This window comes from Orcinus orca, chromosome 13 (genome assembly GCF_937001465.1).
Source record: "Orcinus orca chromosome 13, mOrcOrc1.1, whole genome shotgun sequence".
Lineage (NCBI taxonomy): Eukaryota > Metazoa > Chordata > Mammalia > Artiodactyla > Delphinidae > Orcinus > Orcinus orca.
This window is the reverse complement of record NC_064571.1, coordinates 10,421,647-10,442,285: the sequence shown is the minus strand read 5'-3', so window position 1 is coordinate 10,442,285 and position 20,639 is coordinate 10,421,647. Positions and strand designations below refer to the sequence as shown.

Genomic DNA, 20,639 nt, shown 5'->3' with positions numbered 1-20,639 from the left:
GAAGAAAAAGAAATAAAAGGAATCCAAATCGGAAAAGAAGAAGTAAAGCTGTCACTGTTTGCAGATGACATGATACTATACATACAGAATCCTAAAGATGTTACCAGAAAACCACTACAGCTAATCAATGAATTTGGTAACTTAGCAAGATACAAAATTAATGCACAGAAATCTCTTGCAATCCTATATGCTAATGATGAAAAATATGAAAGAGAAATTAGGGAAACACTCTCATTTACCATTGCAGCAAAAAGAATAAAATACCTGGGAATAAACCTACCTAAGGAGACAAAAGACCTGTATGCAGAAAACTATAAGACACTGATGAAAGAAATTAAAGATAATACAAACAGATGGAGAGATATACCATGTTCTTGGATTGGAAGAATCAACATTGTGAAAATGACTATACTACCCAAAGCGATCTACAGATTCAATGTAATTCCTATCAAATTACCAATGGCATTTTTCACAGAACTAGAACAAAATATCTCACAATTTGTATGGAAACACAAAAGACCCCAAATAGCCAAAGCAATATTGAGAAAGAAAAATGGAGCTGGAGCAATCAGGCTCCTGTACTTCAGACTATACTACAAAGCTACAGTATTCAAGACAGTATGGTACTGGCACAAAAACAGACATATAGATCAGTGGAACAGGATAGAAAACCCAGAGATAAATCCACGCACATATGGTCACCTTATCTTTGATAAAGGAGGCAAGAATATACAATGGAGAAAAGACAGCCTCTTCAATAAGTGTGCTGGGAAAACTGGACAGCTACATGTAAAAGAATGAAATTAGAACACTCCCTAACACCATACACAAAAAGAAACTCAAAATGGATTAAAGACCTCAATGTAAGGCCAGACACTATCAAACTCTTAGAAGAAAACATAGGCAGAACACTCTATGACATAAATCACAGCAAGATCCTTTTTGACCCACCACCTAGAGAAATGGAAATAAAGCCAGAAATAAAGAAATGGGACCTAATGAAACTGAAAGCTTTTTCACAGCAAAGGAAACCATAAACAAGACGAAAAGACAACCCTCAGAATGGGAGAAAATATTTGCAAATGAAACAACTGACAAAGGATTAATCTCCAAAATTTACAAGCAGCTCATGCAGCTCAATATCAAAAAAAACAAACAACCCAATCCAAAAATGGGCAGAATACCTTAATAGATATTTCTCCAAAGAAGATATACAGATTGCCAATAGACACATGAAAGGATGCTCAACATCACAAATCATTAGAGAAATGCAAATCAAAACTACAATGAGGTATCACCTCACACCAGTCAGAATGGCCATGATCAAAAAATCTATACAGAACAAATGCTGGAGAGGGTTTGGAGAAAAGGGAACCCTCTTGCACTGTTGGGGGGAATGTAAATTGATACAGCCGCTATGGAGAACAGCATGGAAGTTCCTTAAAAAACTAAAAATAGAACTACCATACGATCCAGCAATCCCACTCCTTGGCATATATCCTGAGAAAACCATAATTCAAAAAGAGTCATGTACCACAATGTTCACTGCAGCTCTATTTACAATAGCCAGGACATGGAAGCAACCTAAGTGTACATTGACAGATGAATGGATAAAGAAGATGTGGCACATATATACAATGGAATATTACTCAGTCATAAAAAGAAACGATATTGAGTTATTTGTAGTGAGGTGGATGGACCTAGAGTCTGTCATATAGAGTGAAGTAGGTCAGAAAGAGAAAAACAAATACCGTATGCTAACATACACACACACATATATATATATATATATATACACACATATATATGGAATCTTTTTTAAAAAAAAAAGGTTCTGAAGAAACTAGGGGCAGGACAGGAATATAGATGCAGATGTAGAGAATGGAGTTGAGGACATGGGGAGGGGGAAGGGTAAGCTGGGATGAAGTGAGATAGTGGCATGGACATGTGTACACTACCAAATGTAAAATAGATACCTGGTGGGAAGCAGCCGCATAGCACAGGGAGATCAGCTCGGTGCTTTGTCACCACCTAGAGGGGTGGGATACGGAGGGTGGGAAGGAGACGCAAGAGGGAGGGGATATGGGGATATATGTTTATGTATAGCTGATTCACTTTGTTATAAAGCAGAAACCAGCACACCATTGTAAAGCAATTATACTCCAATAAAGATGTTATAAAAAGAAGATTTGTGTCTTTCATTGTAGGTAAATTCTACATAAGTAGAAAAACCTGTAACCAAATATTGAACTCTAGTTAATGATGCTCATACCAAATTATTTGTTATTTAGAAGTATATTGATGTCTGCTGTTTACTTTGAAGTGCACCAACAAAAGAAAAGATGAATTGAAGGATGGGTTGAGGGGTTGGTACATGGATATATATGTGATACAGTAATCACAGCCACAGGTTAATAGTTGACTCTCTATGGTGAGTATATGAATGTTCCCTACAATTATTTCAATTTCCCTGAGTGTCTGAAAATGTTCATAATATAAATGGCACAGCATTCAAGTACAGCACAGAAGCTTGCCTTTCCTCAGCCTCCACAGCCTCCTGGGGATCCACAGGCTGATGAGATCCGTGAGGGCTCCAGTGTCAACCCCTTAGGAGAGGGGGAGAGACAGCACTCATTGGGACAAGAAAGGGCAGAACCAAGTATAGCCCCAATCAGAGCCAAGCCCTGGCCTCCTCACCTAGTCTCATGGAACCTTTCCAGTACCATGACTGACTCCCCCCACTGTTCAGATGAAGGCTAGCCTCTGGGGGTCCATACAAATGGCCGCCTACCTGGAGGGATTTCAGGGCACCAGGAAGTTCTCACCCCTTCTTTCCTCCTGTCCCCACCTGCTCATGGGTACTTCTCTTGTGAGTTGTCAATAAGACTGCCATCCAATGGCTCTACTTGCATGTAAGCTCCATGAAGGCTGAGAACCCACAGTTACTGCTGTATTGTTAACACCTAGAGAAGTGCCCCATACACTATGTGTGTGGAAAGGTGTTGGATGACAAAGGCTTTTCTTAATATACATAAAAATGAGAGTAAGTAAGGTTTGGGGACTTAAGGAGATAAACACAGCCAGACTGAATCAGTAAAACCGGGATGTGTGGGAGAGAGAAGTGCACTGTTTTGGAGGTTAATAACAGAGACAAAATAAATGGACTGGAACTTTCCAAATATTTACAATTGGAATACTGCCTTTGGCACATCTCAAGTCTATCTTGGAAGACTTGCTAGAAATATAGATTTGCATATCGGCGAGAGTCTGTTTTGCTTTCGAAATGATGGAAACAAGCCCTGCTCCGCTATCTGGAAGAGAAATGGAGGGGCAGATGATTCGTAGCTAGCTAGGGAACACGATTCCTGAATGGATGGAACTGATTCTGATGGGAATTGTACTGTTCTTTCAACTCCTTATATGTTGGAAATTTTCCAGCTAATAAATTTCGGGGAAAGCTATCAGCACCACAAAATGCCCATTCAGGGCTAGAAATATTAAAAAGATTCACTGACTTTTTAAAGTGTGCAAGGACAAACTGAGACAAAACCAAGGGAAACTGTATAAAATAAAAACTTAAAAAAAAAAAAAACACCCCCAAACCGAGCGAGACTTAAGTGAAACAGTCCTAGGATGTGGGATCTGATGTTTCCAGCTTTAAGATAGACTACAGTTTGAATAAACAGGAACCTGAGCAGTAGTTTAAAAAAAAAAGGGGGGGAGGACAGAACGCAGATTTTTAAAATTTCACTTCATGCCAACAGATATGAAATGTCCCATACTATATATATTGTGTTTTCCATGTCTTTTATTAGGATTGTAAGATTATACTTTTTAATGAATAGTTTCCTTGGAAATTAGTTCAATACATTTGGGTTATGAAGACCAAAGTCTCCCTCCAAATAAAAATAATAATTTTCAAAATGCACAAAAGGAAGAAGCACAATAAACTCCTCAAAAGTAGCACAAAGGAGGCAGCACATTTATGAGCATAAATCAATAAACACAATTGAGAGTTTCTTAAGCATGCAGGGGTTATTTACCATATTAACTGCTTAAAGAAGAAATATCAGAATAGATAAAAATCATTTGCAGTAAAATTCATCTACTAATAAGAAGAATATGTTAAAAATAACAGTAAAAGGAGCTTCTTTAGGAAGTAAAGTGTGTCTATCAAAAAACTTTAGCAAATGTCATTCTTAATAGTGAAATATTAAACTAATTCTTTTTAAAACCAGGGATAAAATACTTTCTCACAAAAAAGAATAACTGGAAAGGAAGAAAGAAAAATTCATTATCTGCAGATAGTAGGACTGTCTACCTCAAAGAACCTATAGTCACATTTAAAAGAAATTTTTTTACGGTCAGGTTTATATATTGCACAAAATCCAACTGCGCATATAATAAATCAGCAACAACAAAACCCAGAATTTTAAAAATATTCTTTTTACAACAACAACAAAATTCTAGTGTACCTAGTAATAAATCTGTCTAACATTATACTATGTTTGAAAGAAATTATCAAACTCTGGGAGACACTTGGGAGATTAACATTTCTGAGAGGAAGTTCACTTTTATAAGCGTGTCAATTTTTCTGCAAATCTACAGATTTAATACACTTTCAAAGAAAATTCCAGTAGATTTTTTAAAATTGTGGTAACATAACATAAAATCTACTACCTTAACCATTTTTAAGAGTACAGTTCAGTGGCATTAAGTACATTCACTTGATCATGCAACCATCACCAATATGCATCTCCAAAATTTTTTCACCTTCCCAAACTGAAATTCTGTACCCAGCGAACACTAACTCCCATTTCTTCCTCCTCCTAGTCCCTGGTAACCACTATTCTACTTTGTCTCTATGAACTTGGCTACTCTAGATACCTTATATAAGGGCATCTATACAAAATTTGTCCTTTTGGTGTATGCAAGTTCTTTTTTTTTTTTGGAGGAACTTGACAAACTTAACTCTAAAACTTATGTGGACATGCAAAAGACCCAGAATAGCCAACAATTCTGAATTATATTTTAAAGGTAATAATATAATAATATTATATATAATAAGTACCATATAATACTATTATACTATTATAAACCTAGTGGAATTGAGATGGTGTATTGTTGAATTAAGAATATACAAACAGTCTAGGACCCAAATAGCCCCCAAATGGACTCCTGCATATATAAAAGTTTAATAAATGTCAGAGGGGACATTCCACATCACTTGGGAAAGACAGTCAATTCAGTATATGGGGCTGGAACAACTGACAATCTCTACAGGAGAAAAAAAAAATGAAATTAAATCCCTCCCTCACACCACAGACAAAAGTTTCTAATGGATTCAAGAGTTAAATGTGAGAGGTAAAACTCTCAAACTTTAAAAAGTGTATATTTCATGATGTCAAAGTAGACAAGATATGGAAAAGATTGATAAACTCAATTGTAATTTAAGAATTTTTGTTAATCAAAAAACACCATAAAGAAAATATAAGACAAGCCACAAACTTGGAGAAGAGAACTGTAACATCTAAAAGTCAATAAGACTAAGACCAAAAAAAAAAAAAAAAATGAAAGAAAAATTGGCAAAAGGCATGACAGGCATTTCACATAGGAAGAAATACAAATGGCAAATAGACATGTGAAAGCATACTCAGTTGTAAGAGTAATATGAAAATGCAATTTTAAAGCACAGTGAGAGATCTTTTTCTCATGTTATAGCGACAAAAATTAAGTCTGATAATACCAAGTGTTAGCTCCATAAGACACATGCTGCTGGTGGGGATATAAATTTGTACAATCAGTGAAAAATAATTTGACATGATGTAGTAAAGTTGAACATTGGCATACCCACAACACAGCACTTTCACTCCTGGGTCATATATGCTACTGAGGAGTGTTTTTCAATCAATAGATTGCAAATGGCTAAAATGGCTCATGAAATCAGTTTAAAGGATTGAGATCAGTATTTTTAAAAAACAAAATTAAAAATATCAGAGAGCATTATGAGTAATAGGATGAGCATTGTTTCATGAAATGTTTGTTTCACTTGTGTCTGTGGTGGGGAGGGAGGGCAGGAGACTCTATGGGTGTGTGGGTGTCCATGGTGATGGAGAACGTATTTCTCTGAGTCACAGCAACTAAATTTGAAAGCCCTGTAGAAATTCTTGCCCACGTTCCCCAGAAAACATATACAAGATTTTTCATGAGAGCGTGTTCAAAATGTCAAAAAGACAACCCAAATATCCACTGATACTGGAGATTAAAATGGATGAGCAACTTGTGGCACAGACACATGATGAAATATTATGAGCACAGACAGAAGCTCTTCAACCACACATAACCACTTGGATGAACCTGAAAACAGGAAGCTATAGAATACCACACACATTATGCCTTATTTACCAAGTTTAAAGACAATACAAAAAAATCAATGAAAACAACCCAAAGCACAGATCCTGAAGCCAGACTATCTGGGTTCAAATCCTAGCTCTGTCACCTAGTGGCATGTAACCTTGGGCAAAACACTTAACCTCTGTGCCTGTTTCCTCATCTGTGAAATGGAAATAATAACCTACCTCATGGGGTGTTTAGGATTAAAACCTGTAAAGTCCTTGGAACAGTGAACATGCCAAAAAGAAGGAACAGGTGTAGGAAGAACAGAATTAGCAATGTTCTGGTTCTTAAGTTGGTTTGTGAGTGCATGAGTACTGAAGATATTCATTTATTTTTTCCACATATCAATATTTTTTAAATTTTATATTGGAGTATAGTTGATTTACAACATTGTGTTAGTTTCAGGTGTACAGCAAAGTGGTTTAGCTATACACATACATATATCTATGCTTTTTCAGATTCTTTTCCCATATAGGTTATTACAGCGTAGTGAGTAGAGTTCCCTATGCTATACAGTAGGTTCTTGTTGATTCTCTCTTCTATATCAATATTTAAAATTTAAACAGGAGTGAGTTGTGCCATGACAAGGCCCTGTATACTCGGGCTCAAGAATAAGACACCGGGTCAACGATGTTGGCAGCCTGAATGGTCACATACCTGGTTCTCAGCTTGTCACCCCCTGATTCCGTCCAGTTTTGGAGCAGGCTGGAGATGGGTCTTTCTTCATACTGCTTGGTGTACTGAGCCAGCAGTTCCTGAACCACAACCTGCACATAGAGTTTATCACTTGTCAGCCATTTGTCAAAAACGCAATAAATGACAGAGTGTCTTTAACTGCTGCAGCAAGGTAAGGTCCAGCTACTTCTAGCAAACCCTTTGGAAGGACCCAAAGACAAGACTCATCCTTCATGAGGCCTCCACTTCCCCACAGCAGGTGTGTGGCCCTTACTCACCACTCTCCCTCCATTCCCCATGGCCAGCTTAACTAGCTAACTGCTCTCTTTTCCCTTTGAGGCATCAGCCTTTAATGTGGTCCCAAGACCAACCATTTTAGGTGACACTTCAGATAAAACCTACTTGCCTTCCCTGGACCAGATGGGTGGCTGGTCTGTTTTGTTTTTTGCCTCTGATATTCTACGGTTGATTAGGCCTTTGGGGAAACATACGGAAATGTACAGTAAAACAGTCTCCATCAATTGCTTTCCTCACAGCTTTAAAGTTAGAACGTGGGTCTAAAACACTGCATGTTTGTCCAGGTTTGTTAAAAGAAGATGTCCAGGGCTAGGCTGCTGTAGAGAGAGGCCCAGGTGACGGTGAGCAGCAACTGCTAGGCACGTCAGTGAGGCCACCTTGGGCCAGCTTGCCCCGCCGAGCCTCCAGCGGACTGCCAGGCAGGAGTGAGCCCTGGAGAGGCCAGCAGAGGAATCACATCACGAGAGCTCAGCCCAAACTGCCAACCTACAAACGATGAACTAACAATTGCGTGTCGTTATAAGGCACTAACTTTGGGGGTGGGGTTGTTACACAGCCATAAGTTGCTTATTCATTCTCATATGAGTACCAATTTTAGAATATTTCCTTCTTCATTTCACATAAATTCATGTTTTTATATAGATTACATAAAATGTTATAATGCTTTCAATCAATAGGATATCATAAATGATATTTTCGATTCACAATTTTGGATTCTATTTATCTGTTTAATGGCTGTATAATATTCTTTGGAGAAATCATACCTAATTAAACATTTCCATTCAATTAGATATTTATGTTGTTTCCAATTCTGTGCTGTCATTAATATCCTTGGTATCAATATATTCAGACAAATAGCACTGTCCTCTTTTTGATTATTGCCTGAGGATAAATCCAATGAGCTTGACTGATGCAATGGTTCTTAAAGAGGGCCGCCCTGACTATGAGAGGGATGCTGGAAACTTGTCACGGCACATTTGCCTGGGTGACTTTACTGGCATTGGTGGGCAGAGACAGGCAATGCATGGGACACTCTAACCCAGCAGAGGACTGTGCCACGTCCAGTGTCCTGTTGAATGCCATGTGCTCACACTCATGAAGCCAATCGATAGCCCAGAGCCTGACTCTTACACTAAAGCTTTCAGATTCTCCCCAACCTGGGTCTGTGGAAGATTAAACTTCCCTGCCCCCTTGAATTCGAGGCAGCCATGGGACTGGCTTTAGGTCAGTGACATGTAAGCTGGTGTGATGTTCCCAGTTATGATTGGTCCATAGCCTGGACTTTGGTCTACATTGGAGATGCTACAGCAACTCCATGTATAGAGGCATTGTTAAGTCTTACTATGTTGCTATGCTTATTACACATTCCTTTTGTTTCTTTGAAGTATTGTCTTGAATTCTTGAAATCATGTGTCTAGATAAGTTATATTACCCATGACTTCATTTCAGGATAATCAAGGGGGTGTCACAAAATATTTACTACGAAAAAGAGGGCATTAGGTCCAATGAGCTTGAGGATCACCGTATTATGGGTCGAAGGACCTAACCTTTATTGTGGCTTCTGCTATACATAGTAAGTGTAAGAATCGAACACTACTAGCAATGGGAAAATGGGAGAAATTAACTTTGACTAGAATTAAACTTAAAATGATATAGCAATCAAGGTCAGTTTCACCGACATCACTGGGATTAACACATCCTTTGTTTTTGTTCATCTGTTAAAGTTATGATGGCTCTAACTCCATCACCCTTTGTTACAAGAGTAAAAACATTCCCGGCATTAAAAATTGGTCTGATTCCCACCCCTCCCCTCATACTTTTACTTGCGTTATTTTTCCACATTGAATTTCTTGCTACCTGAGGACAGAGAGCATTCCAACTTGCTATTGGTTTCTTGTCCTTCTGCTGCCTGGAAGGCAAGTACCAGGAGGTCGGAATTTGTTCATCTTTGTGCCCTCAAACAGTGTGCAACACAGAGACAGGAGCTGAGGAATCTTTCTTAAATAAGTGAATAAAAAAATAAATCTCCTTCCTATGTTTAGTATCTCATCTGATCTTTTCAATTCCTTAATAATTTCCTTTAACTTTTGTCTCTACGTCCACCTTTCTGATTTAAGCAACTTACATTGGGAAAATCAACTCGTTTTAGCTAGATTTAAAATTAGAAGAACACAGGGCTTCCCTGGTGGCGCAGCGGTTGAGAGTCCGCCTGCCGATGCAGGGGACACGGGTTCGTGCCCCGGTCCGGGAAGATCCCACATGCCACGGAGCAGCTGGGCCCGTGGGCCATGGCCTCTGAGCCTGCGCGTCCAGAGCCTGTGCTCCGCAACGGGAGAGGCCACGACAGTGAGAGGCCCACATACCGCAAAAAAAAAAAAAAAAAAATTAGAAGAACATAATAACTCAGTTTAGGGGCTAAACTTAAAAGATAGACACACTGGGGCCTAGCTAATATCACAAAAGCAGATTCCTCAGTTTAGGTCTTTGCTCCTTTCTCTTCACTTTTTGCTCCTCGCTTTTGGAATCATTCCTCTTTTTCTAGGTCATGAGACAAGAAAACCTGATTTTTAAAAATGAGTTTATTTTCTGCTATTGATGCCCCTTGGTGAAGAATTAAGTGGTTGAAGCTATCAGCTACCATGGGGTTTGGGCAGGACAGTCTCTAAATTCAGTACTTTATTTGATAAATGACCAGGGGGAAGCAAAGATAGATCAGTCACCCTCTCATCTGAGCGTGCAATGAAGATGTGCTTTTTTAACCTCATGTATGTGTTCCTGAATACATTATAACATATATATAAATTATATAAAAAATAATAAAGTTTAAAATATAAATTATATAACATTATATAAAATATATAATATACTATATTTAAATATATATAATTTTAACTTTCTATTTTAAAATAATTATATACACAAAAAGTTGCAGAATTAAAATAGAACAGAGGGGTTTTGTATAGTCATCACCCAGATTACCCCAAAAGTGATATCTCACGTGCAATAATGATGATCAAAACTAGGAAATTCAGTAAAATTTGTATACATTGAATGTTTTAGTTGTAACAGAGATTTCATTATTTAAAAATGAACCCAGTAGTAAAATAAACCTATTTTATAAAATAAAATATATTTCCTTTCCATACAAGTAATTACATCCTTATCTAGGTCTGGTGTTTTGAAAACTTACACCAGATTTTCTTAAGACAACCTGTGAGGTTATTTCTTTCCAGGTGATTGTTTCTGTGGTGGTGGTGTTTTTGTGGCTCTTCACACAGTTCTCTTGTTCAACATGTGAATACTCTTTATTTTCTTCTATTTACTTGATAAATTCCCAGGGATTGAGTCCTGCTGCACCTGCTCAGGAGTCCCTTTCTTAAGAGAACTCCAGGGGACTAAGCAGCTAGAACAGCTATGTTCTTGCCTTTTGTAAAAGATCCCATCTGCAGAAGGAATCAAGCTAATCTACAGCCAACATTTGGAAGCCATGAGCCTGAGCAAGTATGCAGAATAATGACACCACAAACATGCATTTGTAACGAATATCCTATGCATCAGGGAACACTGATTATGGAGCATCAATAAAAATTACTTTTTAGGTCGAATGGCTTTTCAAGGCATCTAGGAAGCAACTAGCACTTCTACATGCTGAGTATTTCACTGATTTATGCCAGCTACAGTGAAACTTGGATTTAAAAGTCTAACAAGTAGTATCTGGTACCAAGGCAGAAACGCTTAGAGTCAATTAGGATAGCAAACACGGTCTCTAAGGAAAAGCCAGCAGATGTCATCCGCTCTATAACAGGACAAGGCAGGTAGTGAGGCTGCACTCAGGTCTATACCACGTAGGGAGATGGATTCACTCGAAGTGGCAGTACTTGTGGCAATGGGGTCCCAAATCATGCCCTAGGCAGGACCGGCTATGGAATTTGGGACCTGGGGCAAAACAAAAATGCAGGGTCCCTTGTTCAAAAATTATTAAGAATTTCAAGATGGTGAGAGCAGAGCAGCAAACCAAGCACAGGCCCTTCTGAGCACGAGGTCCTGTACGACTGCACAGATTTTGCCCCACGAAGCTGGCCCTGAGGGTCCCAGGAGGATGGGCAGACACAAATGTAACTGCGTGTTCTGTGTTTTTATTACAGCTACTTCTGGCAACTCAAGGTAGCTTAGGGCAGCTCAGGTGTCACCCAGGGAGTGAGGTTGCAGAAAAGGCCAACTGGACATGATCCTCCACTAAGGACGTTACTTTCCTCTTTTAGATGCTGGATATCCCATTAAGGTAAGAAGGAAAGAAAAAGAGAGAAAGAGAGGAAGGAAGGAAGGAAGGGACAGAGGGAGGAAGGAAGGAAGAAAGAAGGAAAGAAAGAAAGAAAGAAAAAGAAAGAAGGAAGGAAGGAAGGAAGGAAAGAAGAAGGAAAGAAAGAAAGAAAGAGAGGAAGGAAGGAAGGAAGGAAAGAAGAAAAAAGAAAGAAAGAAAGAAAAGAGAAGGAAGGAAGGAAGGAAAGAAGGAAGAAGGAAGGAAAGAAGGAAGAAGGAAGGAAAGAAGGAAGAAGGAAGGAAAGAAGGAAGGGAGACAAGGAGACAGAGAGAGAGAGGGAGGGAGAGAGATTGATTTCCGTGCAGAAAATGAAGTCACTTTGATGAGCACAGAAGTACAGATAAAGGTTCAGAAGGCTCTCTTTCTCCCAAACCTCACACATGGAGCTCTTGAGGAGAACTTTCAATAGTTAGATGCTGGAACATCTGGTTTTGAAAGAATTAGTGCCAGCTCTGTTATGGGTCAATAGATTTGGAAAGAGAAAACTAAAACGTCTGTTCAAACTACCTTGGTCAGCTTTTCTAAGAGTTCATCATCTAAACGTCCCTCCGAGTTCCCCAAAATGAACGAGCACGTTTTGTAAATGCTTCGTATCGATTCTATCCCCAAGCAGACCTTCGAGCTGTCCCCCTCCCGCTATTTCCAATGGCAGCCCCCTGGCCTGGGCAGCATCTCCTTCCTCTAGGCTGAGACTCGGTCCCAAGCCTGCTCTTGCTGCCCCACCGGTGGCCTTCGCGGCCTTCACTAGGCTGGCCTCTGCCTACCTCTGGTCCCATTTCACACACGTATCTTTGTCTCTGCCATCATCAGGGGTGATTCTGCGTGTAACTCCCCATCTGTAGATCTCTGGGAAGGTAAGTTGGAACTATTTGCCTCTGATTCTGCTGGGTCAGGCAGACCCTCAGCCCACGCCCTTGTTCTCTCTCTCCAAGAGGCCCTCAGAAGAGGAAAGCAGTTTTGCCTCTCAGGAAAGCAGAGTTGTCATCTGCAGACTGATCACCCCCGTACCGGCTGCTCCTTCTACCCCTGCTCTTGCAGCCAGACCTCAGTGCCTTTTAGAACTGACACTCGAGGCCCTGCAGTTGGGTTGACCCAACCTCTGATTTCAGGAGTATCGGCACTGTGTTTTTTCTGGCAACTCAACATCTCCACCTGCTGACCACTAGGGTTCACCTACAGCCAGAAGGCTGGGGCCCCAGTGAGAATGTCCTTTCTGGTTTACTGTGCGGTTCTTTCCAGGAGCAGAGGGTGTCCAGGTTCTGCAGCCTGAGGTCCAGTCCTCACCCAACACCATACCTGTCCCCAAACCCCATTGTAATACCTGAGGTCCAGCTCATCTGGGAGAAGAATCTGGGATTCACCCCAGTGATGGGGGTGGGGAGAACATTAGGGCTGAAGAGTAAGGTGTGGGTGTGCGTGCGTGCGTGTGTGTGTGTGTGTGTGTGTGTGTGTGTGTGGCCTTTATTCTCTTGAAGAGGCCTCCCTCCCTTTCTTTGTTACTCTTTCTTCTTTCTCTCCCCTCCCTCACTTTTTATATTTAAGGGAGGCACTATTTCTTTTCATGGTTTTAAATAAATTTGATTTTTAAATTTTTTCAATTTTTTGGAAATTTTTAAAAACTTCAAGCCATATTATGGTCTTAAATAAAAAGTAAATGTCTCCTCTCCAATCCCTTACCTCCAGGACCTCACTCCAGAAATACCCATTCTTAAGTAGTTTTTCTTCTCCTAGAAGCAGCAGCTTCCAAAGGTCAAGGTCAAACAGATTCCTGTGTTATGTTTTAGTCTGCTTCCGATTTGGAACACACTTTTTATTGAGTAGCTTTACTTTTCCTGGAGTCTTAATGGACTATTTCTCCCCTTGTTTCAAGAAGAACCATATGCCTTTTCCATCATCACTAAGACCTCCCTGCTTCTTAATCATTCTATTTGTTGACCCGAAATCATTTCTTTCTCGAAGTCATTCTTGTGTTCCTTCTGACTTCCTGTTCTAATTTGGACTAATTGAGTTCTGGGCCTGCTACACCACTACTACGCAGGTATTTCTTTATACATACTCCTCTTGGATTAGCTCCAGAAAGCATAGATGTCTTTCTAATTCTTAATTCCTTTTATGCTTTTCTCCAGTTCATCTACAAGTAATATTGTTCAGAAGGTGCATGGCAAGGTAAACTTCCTGAGCATTTGAATATCTGTAAATCTGGCTCATATGTGATGAATAATTTAGCTAGCTATAAAATTTTACGTTCAAAGTAACTTTCTTCTGAATTCTAAAGGCATTGTTCCATTTTATTTCAGACCCTGGTCACTCAAAGTGTGGTCCACAGACCAGCAGCGTCAACATCACCGAGGAGCTTGCTAGAAAGCAGAAATGCGGACCCACCCCAGAATCTGAATGTGAACAAGATCCCTAGGAACGTATGGGTGCAGCGGAGTTGAGAGGCGCTGCCCCAGCCTTCAGCGCTGCCGCTAATAGGGCTGAGGTCAATCTGACTCTCTTTTCTTAGTAAATAATCTGATGTTTCCTCAGTCTAAAGTTTGGCGGCCCTCTCTTTGTCCTTACTTGGTGATCTGAAATTCTCCAGGCTGTTTTCAGGCTCTGACCTTTTCTGGTGGGTCCTGCCAACTTCAAGACTTGTGACTCTTTTCAGATCTGGGAAATTGTCTTCTTTTATTTCTCTGGATTTGTCTGCCTGTCTGTGTTCTCTGCTCCCTCTTTCAGGAATGTCATCAGTTTCCTAGACATGATCATCCATGTCTCTCAGCCTTTCCCTTTTACTTACCTTCACTTAGTTTTGCTGATCTTCTTTCTAAGAAGTTTTCTCAAATTTATCCTTTGGCCTTTATATTGGATTCTTTTTTTTTTTTTTTTTTGCAGTATGTGGGCCTCTCACTGTTGTGGCCTCTCCCGTTGCGGAGCACAGGCTCCGGATGCGCAGGCTCAGCGGCCATGGCTCACGGGCCCAGCCGCTCCGCAGCATGTGGGATCTTCCCGGACCGGGGCACGAACCCGTGTCCCCTGCATCGGCAGGCGGACTCCCAACCACTGCGCCACCAGGGAAGCCCTATATTGGATTTTTTTAAATTAAACAAACATATAATTTGAATCTACTATGGTTCTTGGCACTATGATTACGATGGTTTAATGCACTATGGTTCTCTGAGTGCTCACTGTCACGGCAGGGTGTTTTCGTCTTATGGATGCAAGGTCATCACACATCTCCAGGGATATTAATTGGTTTTTGCTTCTCCCAGTGCCACTTATTCTATTTGTTCATATTGCTCCTTCTTTCATGTGTTATGGTTTTTCCTTAAGTTTCTGATCATCCTAATTAGATAACCTGTATTATGGAATTATTGTTCATTTGCTTAGGTGTGATGATAGTACTGTGCTTTTGTAAGAAAATGTCCTTATTTTAGAAAAGGAATGTCGAAGTTTTTAGGGATGAAGTGTCTGATGTCTGCAACTTTCAAATGGTTACACACACACACACACACACACACAAATATGTGTATGAAGAGAATAAGAAAGAGACCACTTAAATATAGCAAAATGCTAACATTTGGAAGTAGAAAACATGCTCAAGTGTTATTGCACTAGTCTTTCAATTTTCTCTTGAAATTTCTGTTTGAAATTTTCAAAAGTTGGAAATAATAAGAAAAACAAAACAAAATATCTGAGTATCATTGGGAAAATTTCAGGAAAATTTCCTTTCAGGCCCTAGGGGCCTGAAATCCCTAAGGAATCAGCTTTCTTACAGGAAACTAGATACATGCTTGGTTTTTAAGCAAGTCAGGCTGTAGGTCATTTGCATTTTTGCATATATGCTCTTTGAGCAATAAACAATGTGTGCAAAGCCTCTGACTGATATTCCTTAGGAAATCTGTGGATTAAGAAGGGACCTGTCCTAGGGTACCTCTAATGAAGCAAAAGAAAGTTATAATGGGATTTCATGGGTGTAGGCAGTAATTGGATTTGGTGGAGGGTGTAATTAAATTTCACCAAGGGCCTACAACCTCTGCCCCAGGAAAATAATGAAAGGGTCAGAAAACCTTCTATCTTGCTCAAAGGGAAATATATAAAGCCTGCAGAAACTCTCAAGCATGTGCCTGCTCTGTCCACATCTCCTCAATTATGGGACAGCAGCTCTAGTATCTTCAGGATCGCTAAAGAATCCCACCTTCAGGCAGAGGGTTGAAAGCCCTGTAATGGAAGAATACTATGAAAATTACTGACCAGTTTCTGTCCCCTGGTCTCCTGAAATTTCTATCTCTGCTTCGATAAGTGGAATCAAAACAGAATCCAGCCCAGAGAGGGATAGCCTCCCCAACATGGGCTGATTCCAACACTCAAGTGGAAGGCCAGGTTGACCAGTGGAGGGTAGCTAGCGCCACCTTCTCCACCATTGGGTGGATGCCAGGCAGTCTGAAAGCTCTGGGTACAAAGCAGGGCACGTCAACTGTAGGTTTCCTGGTAGGCTGTGTCAACTGGCAACAAGCAGGCAGGCTGGCCCCACTCCTTCCCCAGTAAATCTCAGTCTCTCACCCCAGGAGACTAAGCTGTAGGTTTCCAGAGCTGTGGCAGATGCTACTGCTGTAGTCAAGTTCTCTGATGTGGGGAGGATGGCTGTCCTGCCATCAGACAAGAGAAATGCCTGGCTCTCTGCCCCAATCCCTCTCCTGCTCTCAATCCCTGTGACTCAGCATCTCTCCAGAGACATCCAAAAGAAACAACTCCCACTTCCATCAGTGTTCCCTTGAGCTCATCCATCAATTCCATCCCATCTGCTTCCCATTGTCCAGAAATTTATCAAACTCCTTTGTCTTCTGATGGCCCCTCTACCACTGTCAATGCCCCTGCAGATGTGTTCCCCTCTATTCTTTCTTCTAGTTATTTCAAAAGGATTGAAGAGGAAAGAGCTGCCTTGTTGGTGTTCATGCCATGATCTCGAACCAGAAGTCATCCCCTTGGTTTTTAATCCTCTTATCTATGGTGCAGTGTCTAAGGATCTTCTCTCCTTCTAATTCTGGAAGTTGTGGGAATGCTTCCCCACTCACCACCACCTTTAATCTTTCATTTTCTTAGCAATAAAATCAAGAAGGGCATCTGCCTTACCTTAGAGCACCACTGCGGAAGAGTTAACACAGAAGGCCTGAGACTGCTATTCTTGGAAGGGTGTGCTTGCAAGGATGCCCTTGGCTGGCATCTGGGAACCTGGATTTGGGGAGGGTTCCCATCATTCTGTGACTGACAAGGGTGGCTCTCTGTGCCTAAACACTTTGTGCAAACAATACGGTTTGTGCTGAACACCTGTTTTCTGTTTGAAAATCTGGAATTCTAATATGTGCTAGGCAGAGGGTACCTATGTGACCAGCCTCCAGTAAAAATGCTGGATGCTGAGTCTGTGATGAGCTTCCCCGGTAAACAGCGTTTCACATGTACTGTCACAATTCACTGCTGGAAGAATTAAGCATGTCCTCTGTGACTCCACTGGGAGAGGAGTCTTGGAAGCTCACGCCTGGTTTCCTTCGGACTCTGCCCATGTGCCTTTTCCCTTTGCCGAGTTTGTGTTTTATCCTTTTGCTACAATAAATCCTAACCATGAGTAGGACTATATGTGGCATCCCGTGAGTTCTCCTACAGAATTATCCAACCTAGGGGTGGTCTTGGGGACCCCTGAACCACACCACTTATAAAATCAGTGTTTCCATCTCTTGATAAGCTTTGATCATAGCTTGAGGTAGTATTTTTCCAGCATGTGTCTGGAAGACGTCTATCTGGAAAACTGGCCAAAGAAGGCCTACACAATCTGGGTTTTTTAAGGTATTTTTTTAAATTTATTTATTTTTGGCTGCGTTGGGTCTTCGTTGCTGTGTGCAGGCTTTCTCTAGTTGCGGCGAGCGGGGGCTACTCTTCATTGCAGTGTGTGGGCTTCTCATTGCAGTGGCTTCTCTTGTTGCGGACCACGGGCTCTAGGTGCGTGGGCATCAGGAGTTGTGGCTCGCAGGATCTAGAGCGCAGGCTCAGTAGTTGCGGTGCACGGGCTTAGTTGCTCCACTGCAATGTAGGATCTTCCTGGACCAGGGCTCGAACCTGTATCCCCTGCATTGGCAGGCAGATTCTTAACCACTGTGCCACTAGGGAAGCCCCACGATGACCATCCCTGGCTTCCTTCCTCAGCCTGGGCCTCAAAACCCTGTATGGGTTCTCACTGCATGGGTGCTCTGCCTCTTTGTGATGACACATGTCCTCCTGAGCAGGCAGCTCAGCCTCCCTCCAGCCCAACATCCCTGCATCCCTGCCCTCCGTGGTCCAGAGTCCCTCTTTTCCACTGCCCATGCTCCCATTTATGTGACAATAAGCAAGCTGTCCCTGTTTCTCCTCTGCTTCCACTTCGCTTCATAGTTAGAGATTGTGACTCTACTCCCATAACTACATTAAACCACCTTTCCGTAGTGTCTACAAGCTAGAGCTTGCAAATAAAGCACTGAGTCACAACTTCAGGGTCAAGCAACGTCGACCCACACGCTTGAGTGTGAAATATACTCCTGAAGAGAAAATTGTTGAAAAACCTCACACACTTGGCTTATCAGCTGAGATGGAGAGTGTGAACTAGTGCCATGTCTGATTACTGAATATTCTTAAGGAGCGTTTAGGTGGGAGGGAGACAGAAGAAAAGCAATTCTTAATCCAGCCCACAGTAAATGGCAGTTCTTAAATAGCTGTCCCCACTCTACTCTACTCATAGTATATTCTTGGCTCCCTTATCCAATATTAGTTGACCATATATGCACGGCTTTATTTCTGGGCTCTGCATTCTGTTCCATGGGTCGATGTGTCTTCTTTAATGCCAGTACCATACCGTTTTGATTACCACAGCAGAGTCCTGCACAGCTGGGGAAGCTGGGTGTTCACTCACATGCTCTCATTTTCCCCATGGGAGAAACCACCAGCCAAGAAGGTCTTTTTGTCCTTTAGCTGTGCCACCCCGGGAGAGGAGTAACGCAGGTAAAGTGAAGCTGTCCCTCTTGCCCTCTTCAATGTGTTCAATCTCAGACTTTTTGTTTGTTTGTTTGTTCCAACAATGTGCTGGAACTTCTCCACTGGACTCCTGGACTTTCACAAAGGAATTCTCATCCATGAATAATTGTCAAAACTGGTGTTCTTTGGGGGAAAGATGGCAGAAAACGCCTCTTCCACCATTTTGATGATGTCTTAGAATAAGTTCGTCTATGTCTACAAAAAACTCTGTTGTGATTTTATTACATTATATAAATTATATAATGATCTCATTATATAAATATAGATAGATAGATCAGTTCTGGCAAAATGGACATCTTTCCTGTGCAGAGTCATCCAATCTGTGAATATATTTAGTATAGATCAGTTCTGGCAAAATGGACATCTTTCCTGTGCAGAGTCATCCAATCTGTGAATATATTTAGTATGCCTCTCCATTCACTTAGGACTTCTTTGATTTCTTTCAACAGCATTTTGTAATTTCCAGCATAAAGATCCTATACATAGTTGTTAGATTTACACCTATGTATTTTGTTTTCTTTGAAACAATTGTAAATGATATTATATGTTTAATTTCAGTTTCCACATGTTCCTTAATGGTATATAGAAATCTGATTGATTTTTGTGTACTGATCTTATATCCTGTGGTCTTGCTGAACTCACTTATTAGTTCTAGAATTTTTCTGCAGATTCTTTGGATTCTCTATGTAGACGATGATGTAATTTGCAAATAAGAACAGTTTTCATTTCTTTCCCTTTTAATCTCTATGTATTTTATTTATTTTTTCTTGCCTGATTGCCCTCACCATAACTTCCAACTCCATGTTGAGTAGCAGTGGCACCAGTGGACATCCTTGACTTATATCTGATCTTAGGGGGAAAGCATTCAGTGTTTCACCATTAAGCATGATGCTAGCTACAGTTTTTTGTGGATACTTTTTTATCCACAAGTTGCAGAAATTCCCCTCTATTCCTAGTTGCCAAGAGATTTTATCAAGAACCATTGTTGGATTTGGTCAAATGCTTTTTCTGTGTAAACCAACATGATCATATGATTTTTTTTCTTTTTCAGTCACTTGATATGATGGATTACATTGATTGACTTTTGAATGTTGAAGCTGCCTTGTATACCAGGAATGAATTCCACTTCTTCATGGTATATAATTCATTTTATACACTGCCAGATTTAATCTGTTAAAATCTTATTGAGGATCTTTGTATCTAAGGTCATGCAAGTTTTTGATATGTAGCTTCCCCTTTTTTGTACTCTCTACTTTTGGTATCAGAGTAATATGAGCTGTATGAAACCGAGTTGGGAATTGTTTCCTTCTCTTCTATTTTCTGCAAGAGATTTTGTAAAACTCTTCTTTAAATGTTTGATGGAATTCTCCAATGAAACCTAGACCTGAAGCTTTCTTTGTATTATTATTAACATTAAATTTCTTTTCTATTATAGGACTATACAGGTTGTCTATTTCAAGTGGCTGCATTTGGGTCTTTGTGGTTTTTGAGGAATTGGTAATTTCTTCTAAGTCATCAAATTTATTAATGCAAAGTTATTTTCTAGTATTCCCTCATTATTATTTTAGTGGCTGCAGGATATCTAGTTATATATCTTTTTTCATTCCTAATACTGGTTATTTGAGTCTTCCTATTTTTTGTCTTTGTCATTCTTGCTAGGGAGTTAACAACTTTATTGATTCTTTTCAAAGAATCAGCTTTCTGTTTCGTGGATTTTTCACCTTTTTCAATTTCATTGATTTGTGCTCTTTTCTTTGTTAGTCTCTTTTTTATGCTTCGTTTATGCTTATTTTGCTCCACTTTTTTATTTTCTGGAGGTGGGAACAAAATTTTTGATTTGAGACATATTCTCTTTTCTAAAGTAAGCATTTAATGCTATAAATTTCCCTCTAAGCATTGCTTTATCTGC

The 20,639-nt window shown here is 40.4% G+C and overlaps 1 protein-coding gene and 1 long non-coding RNA gene across 2 annotated transcripts in view; one reads left to right on the top strand and one right to left on the bottom strand.

The window, feature by feature from the left end:
- The window catches only part of ACOXL (acyl-CoA oxidase like), a 371,113-nt gene that overhangs the window by 121,207 nt on the left and 229,267 nt on the right, over window positions 1-20,639 (bottom strand). Inside the window, 1 exon segment of the mRNA XM_033401938.2 lies at window positions 7,054-7,163. Coding sequence (XP_033257829.1) covers window positions 7,054-7,163 — 110 coding nt within the window.
- The window catches only part of LOC125960755 (uncharacterized), a 228,180-nt gene that overhangs the window by 105,225 nt on the left and 102,316 nt on the right, over window positions 1-20,639 (top strand). The gene's annotated exons all lie outside the window — the stretch shown is intronic.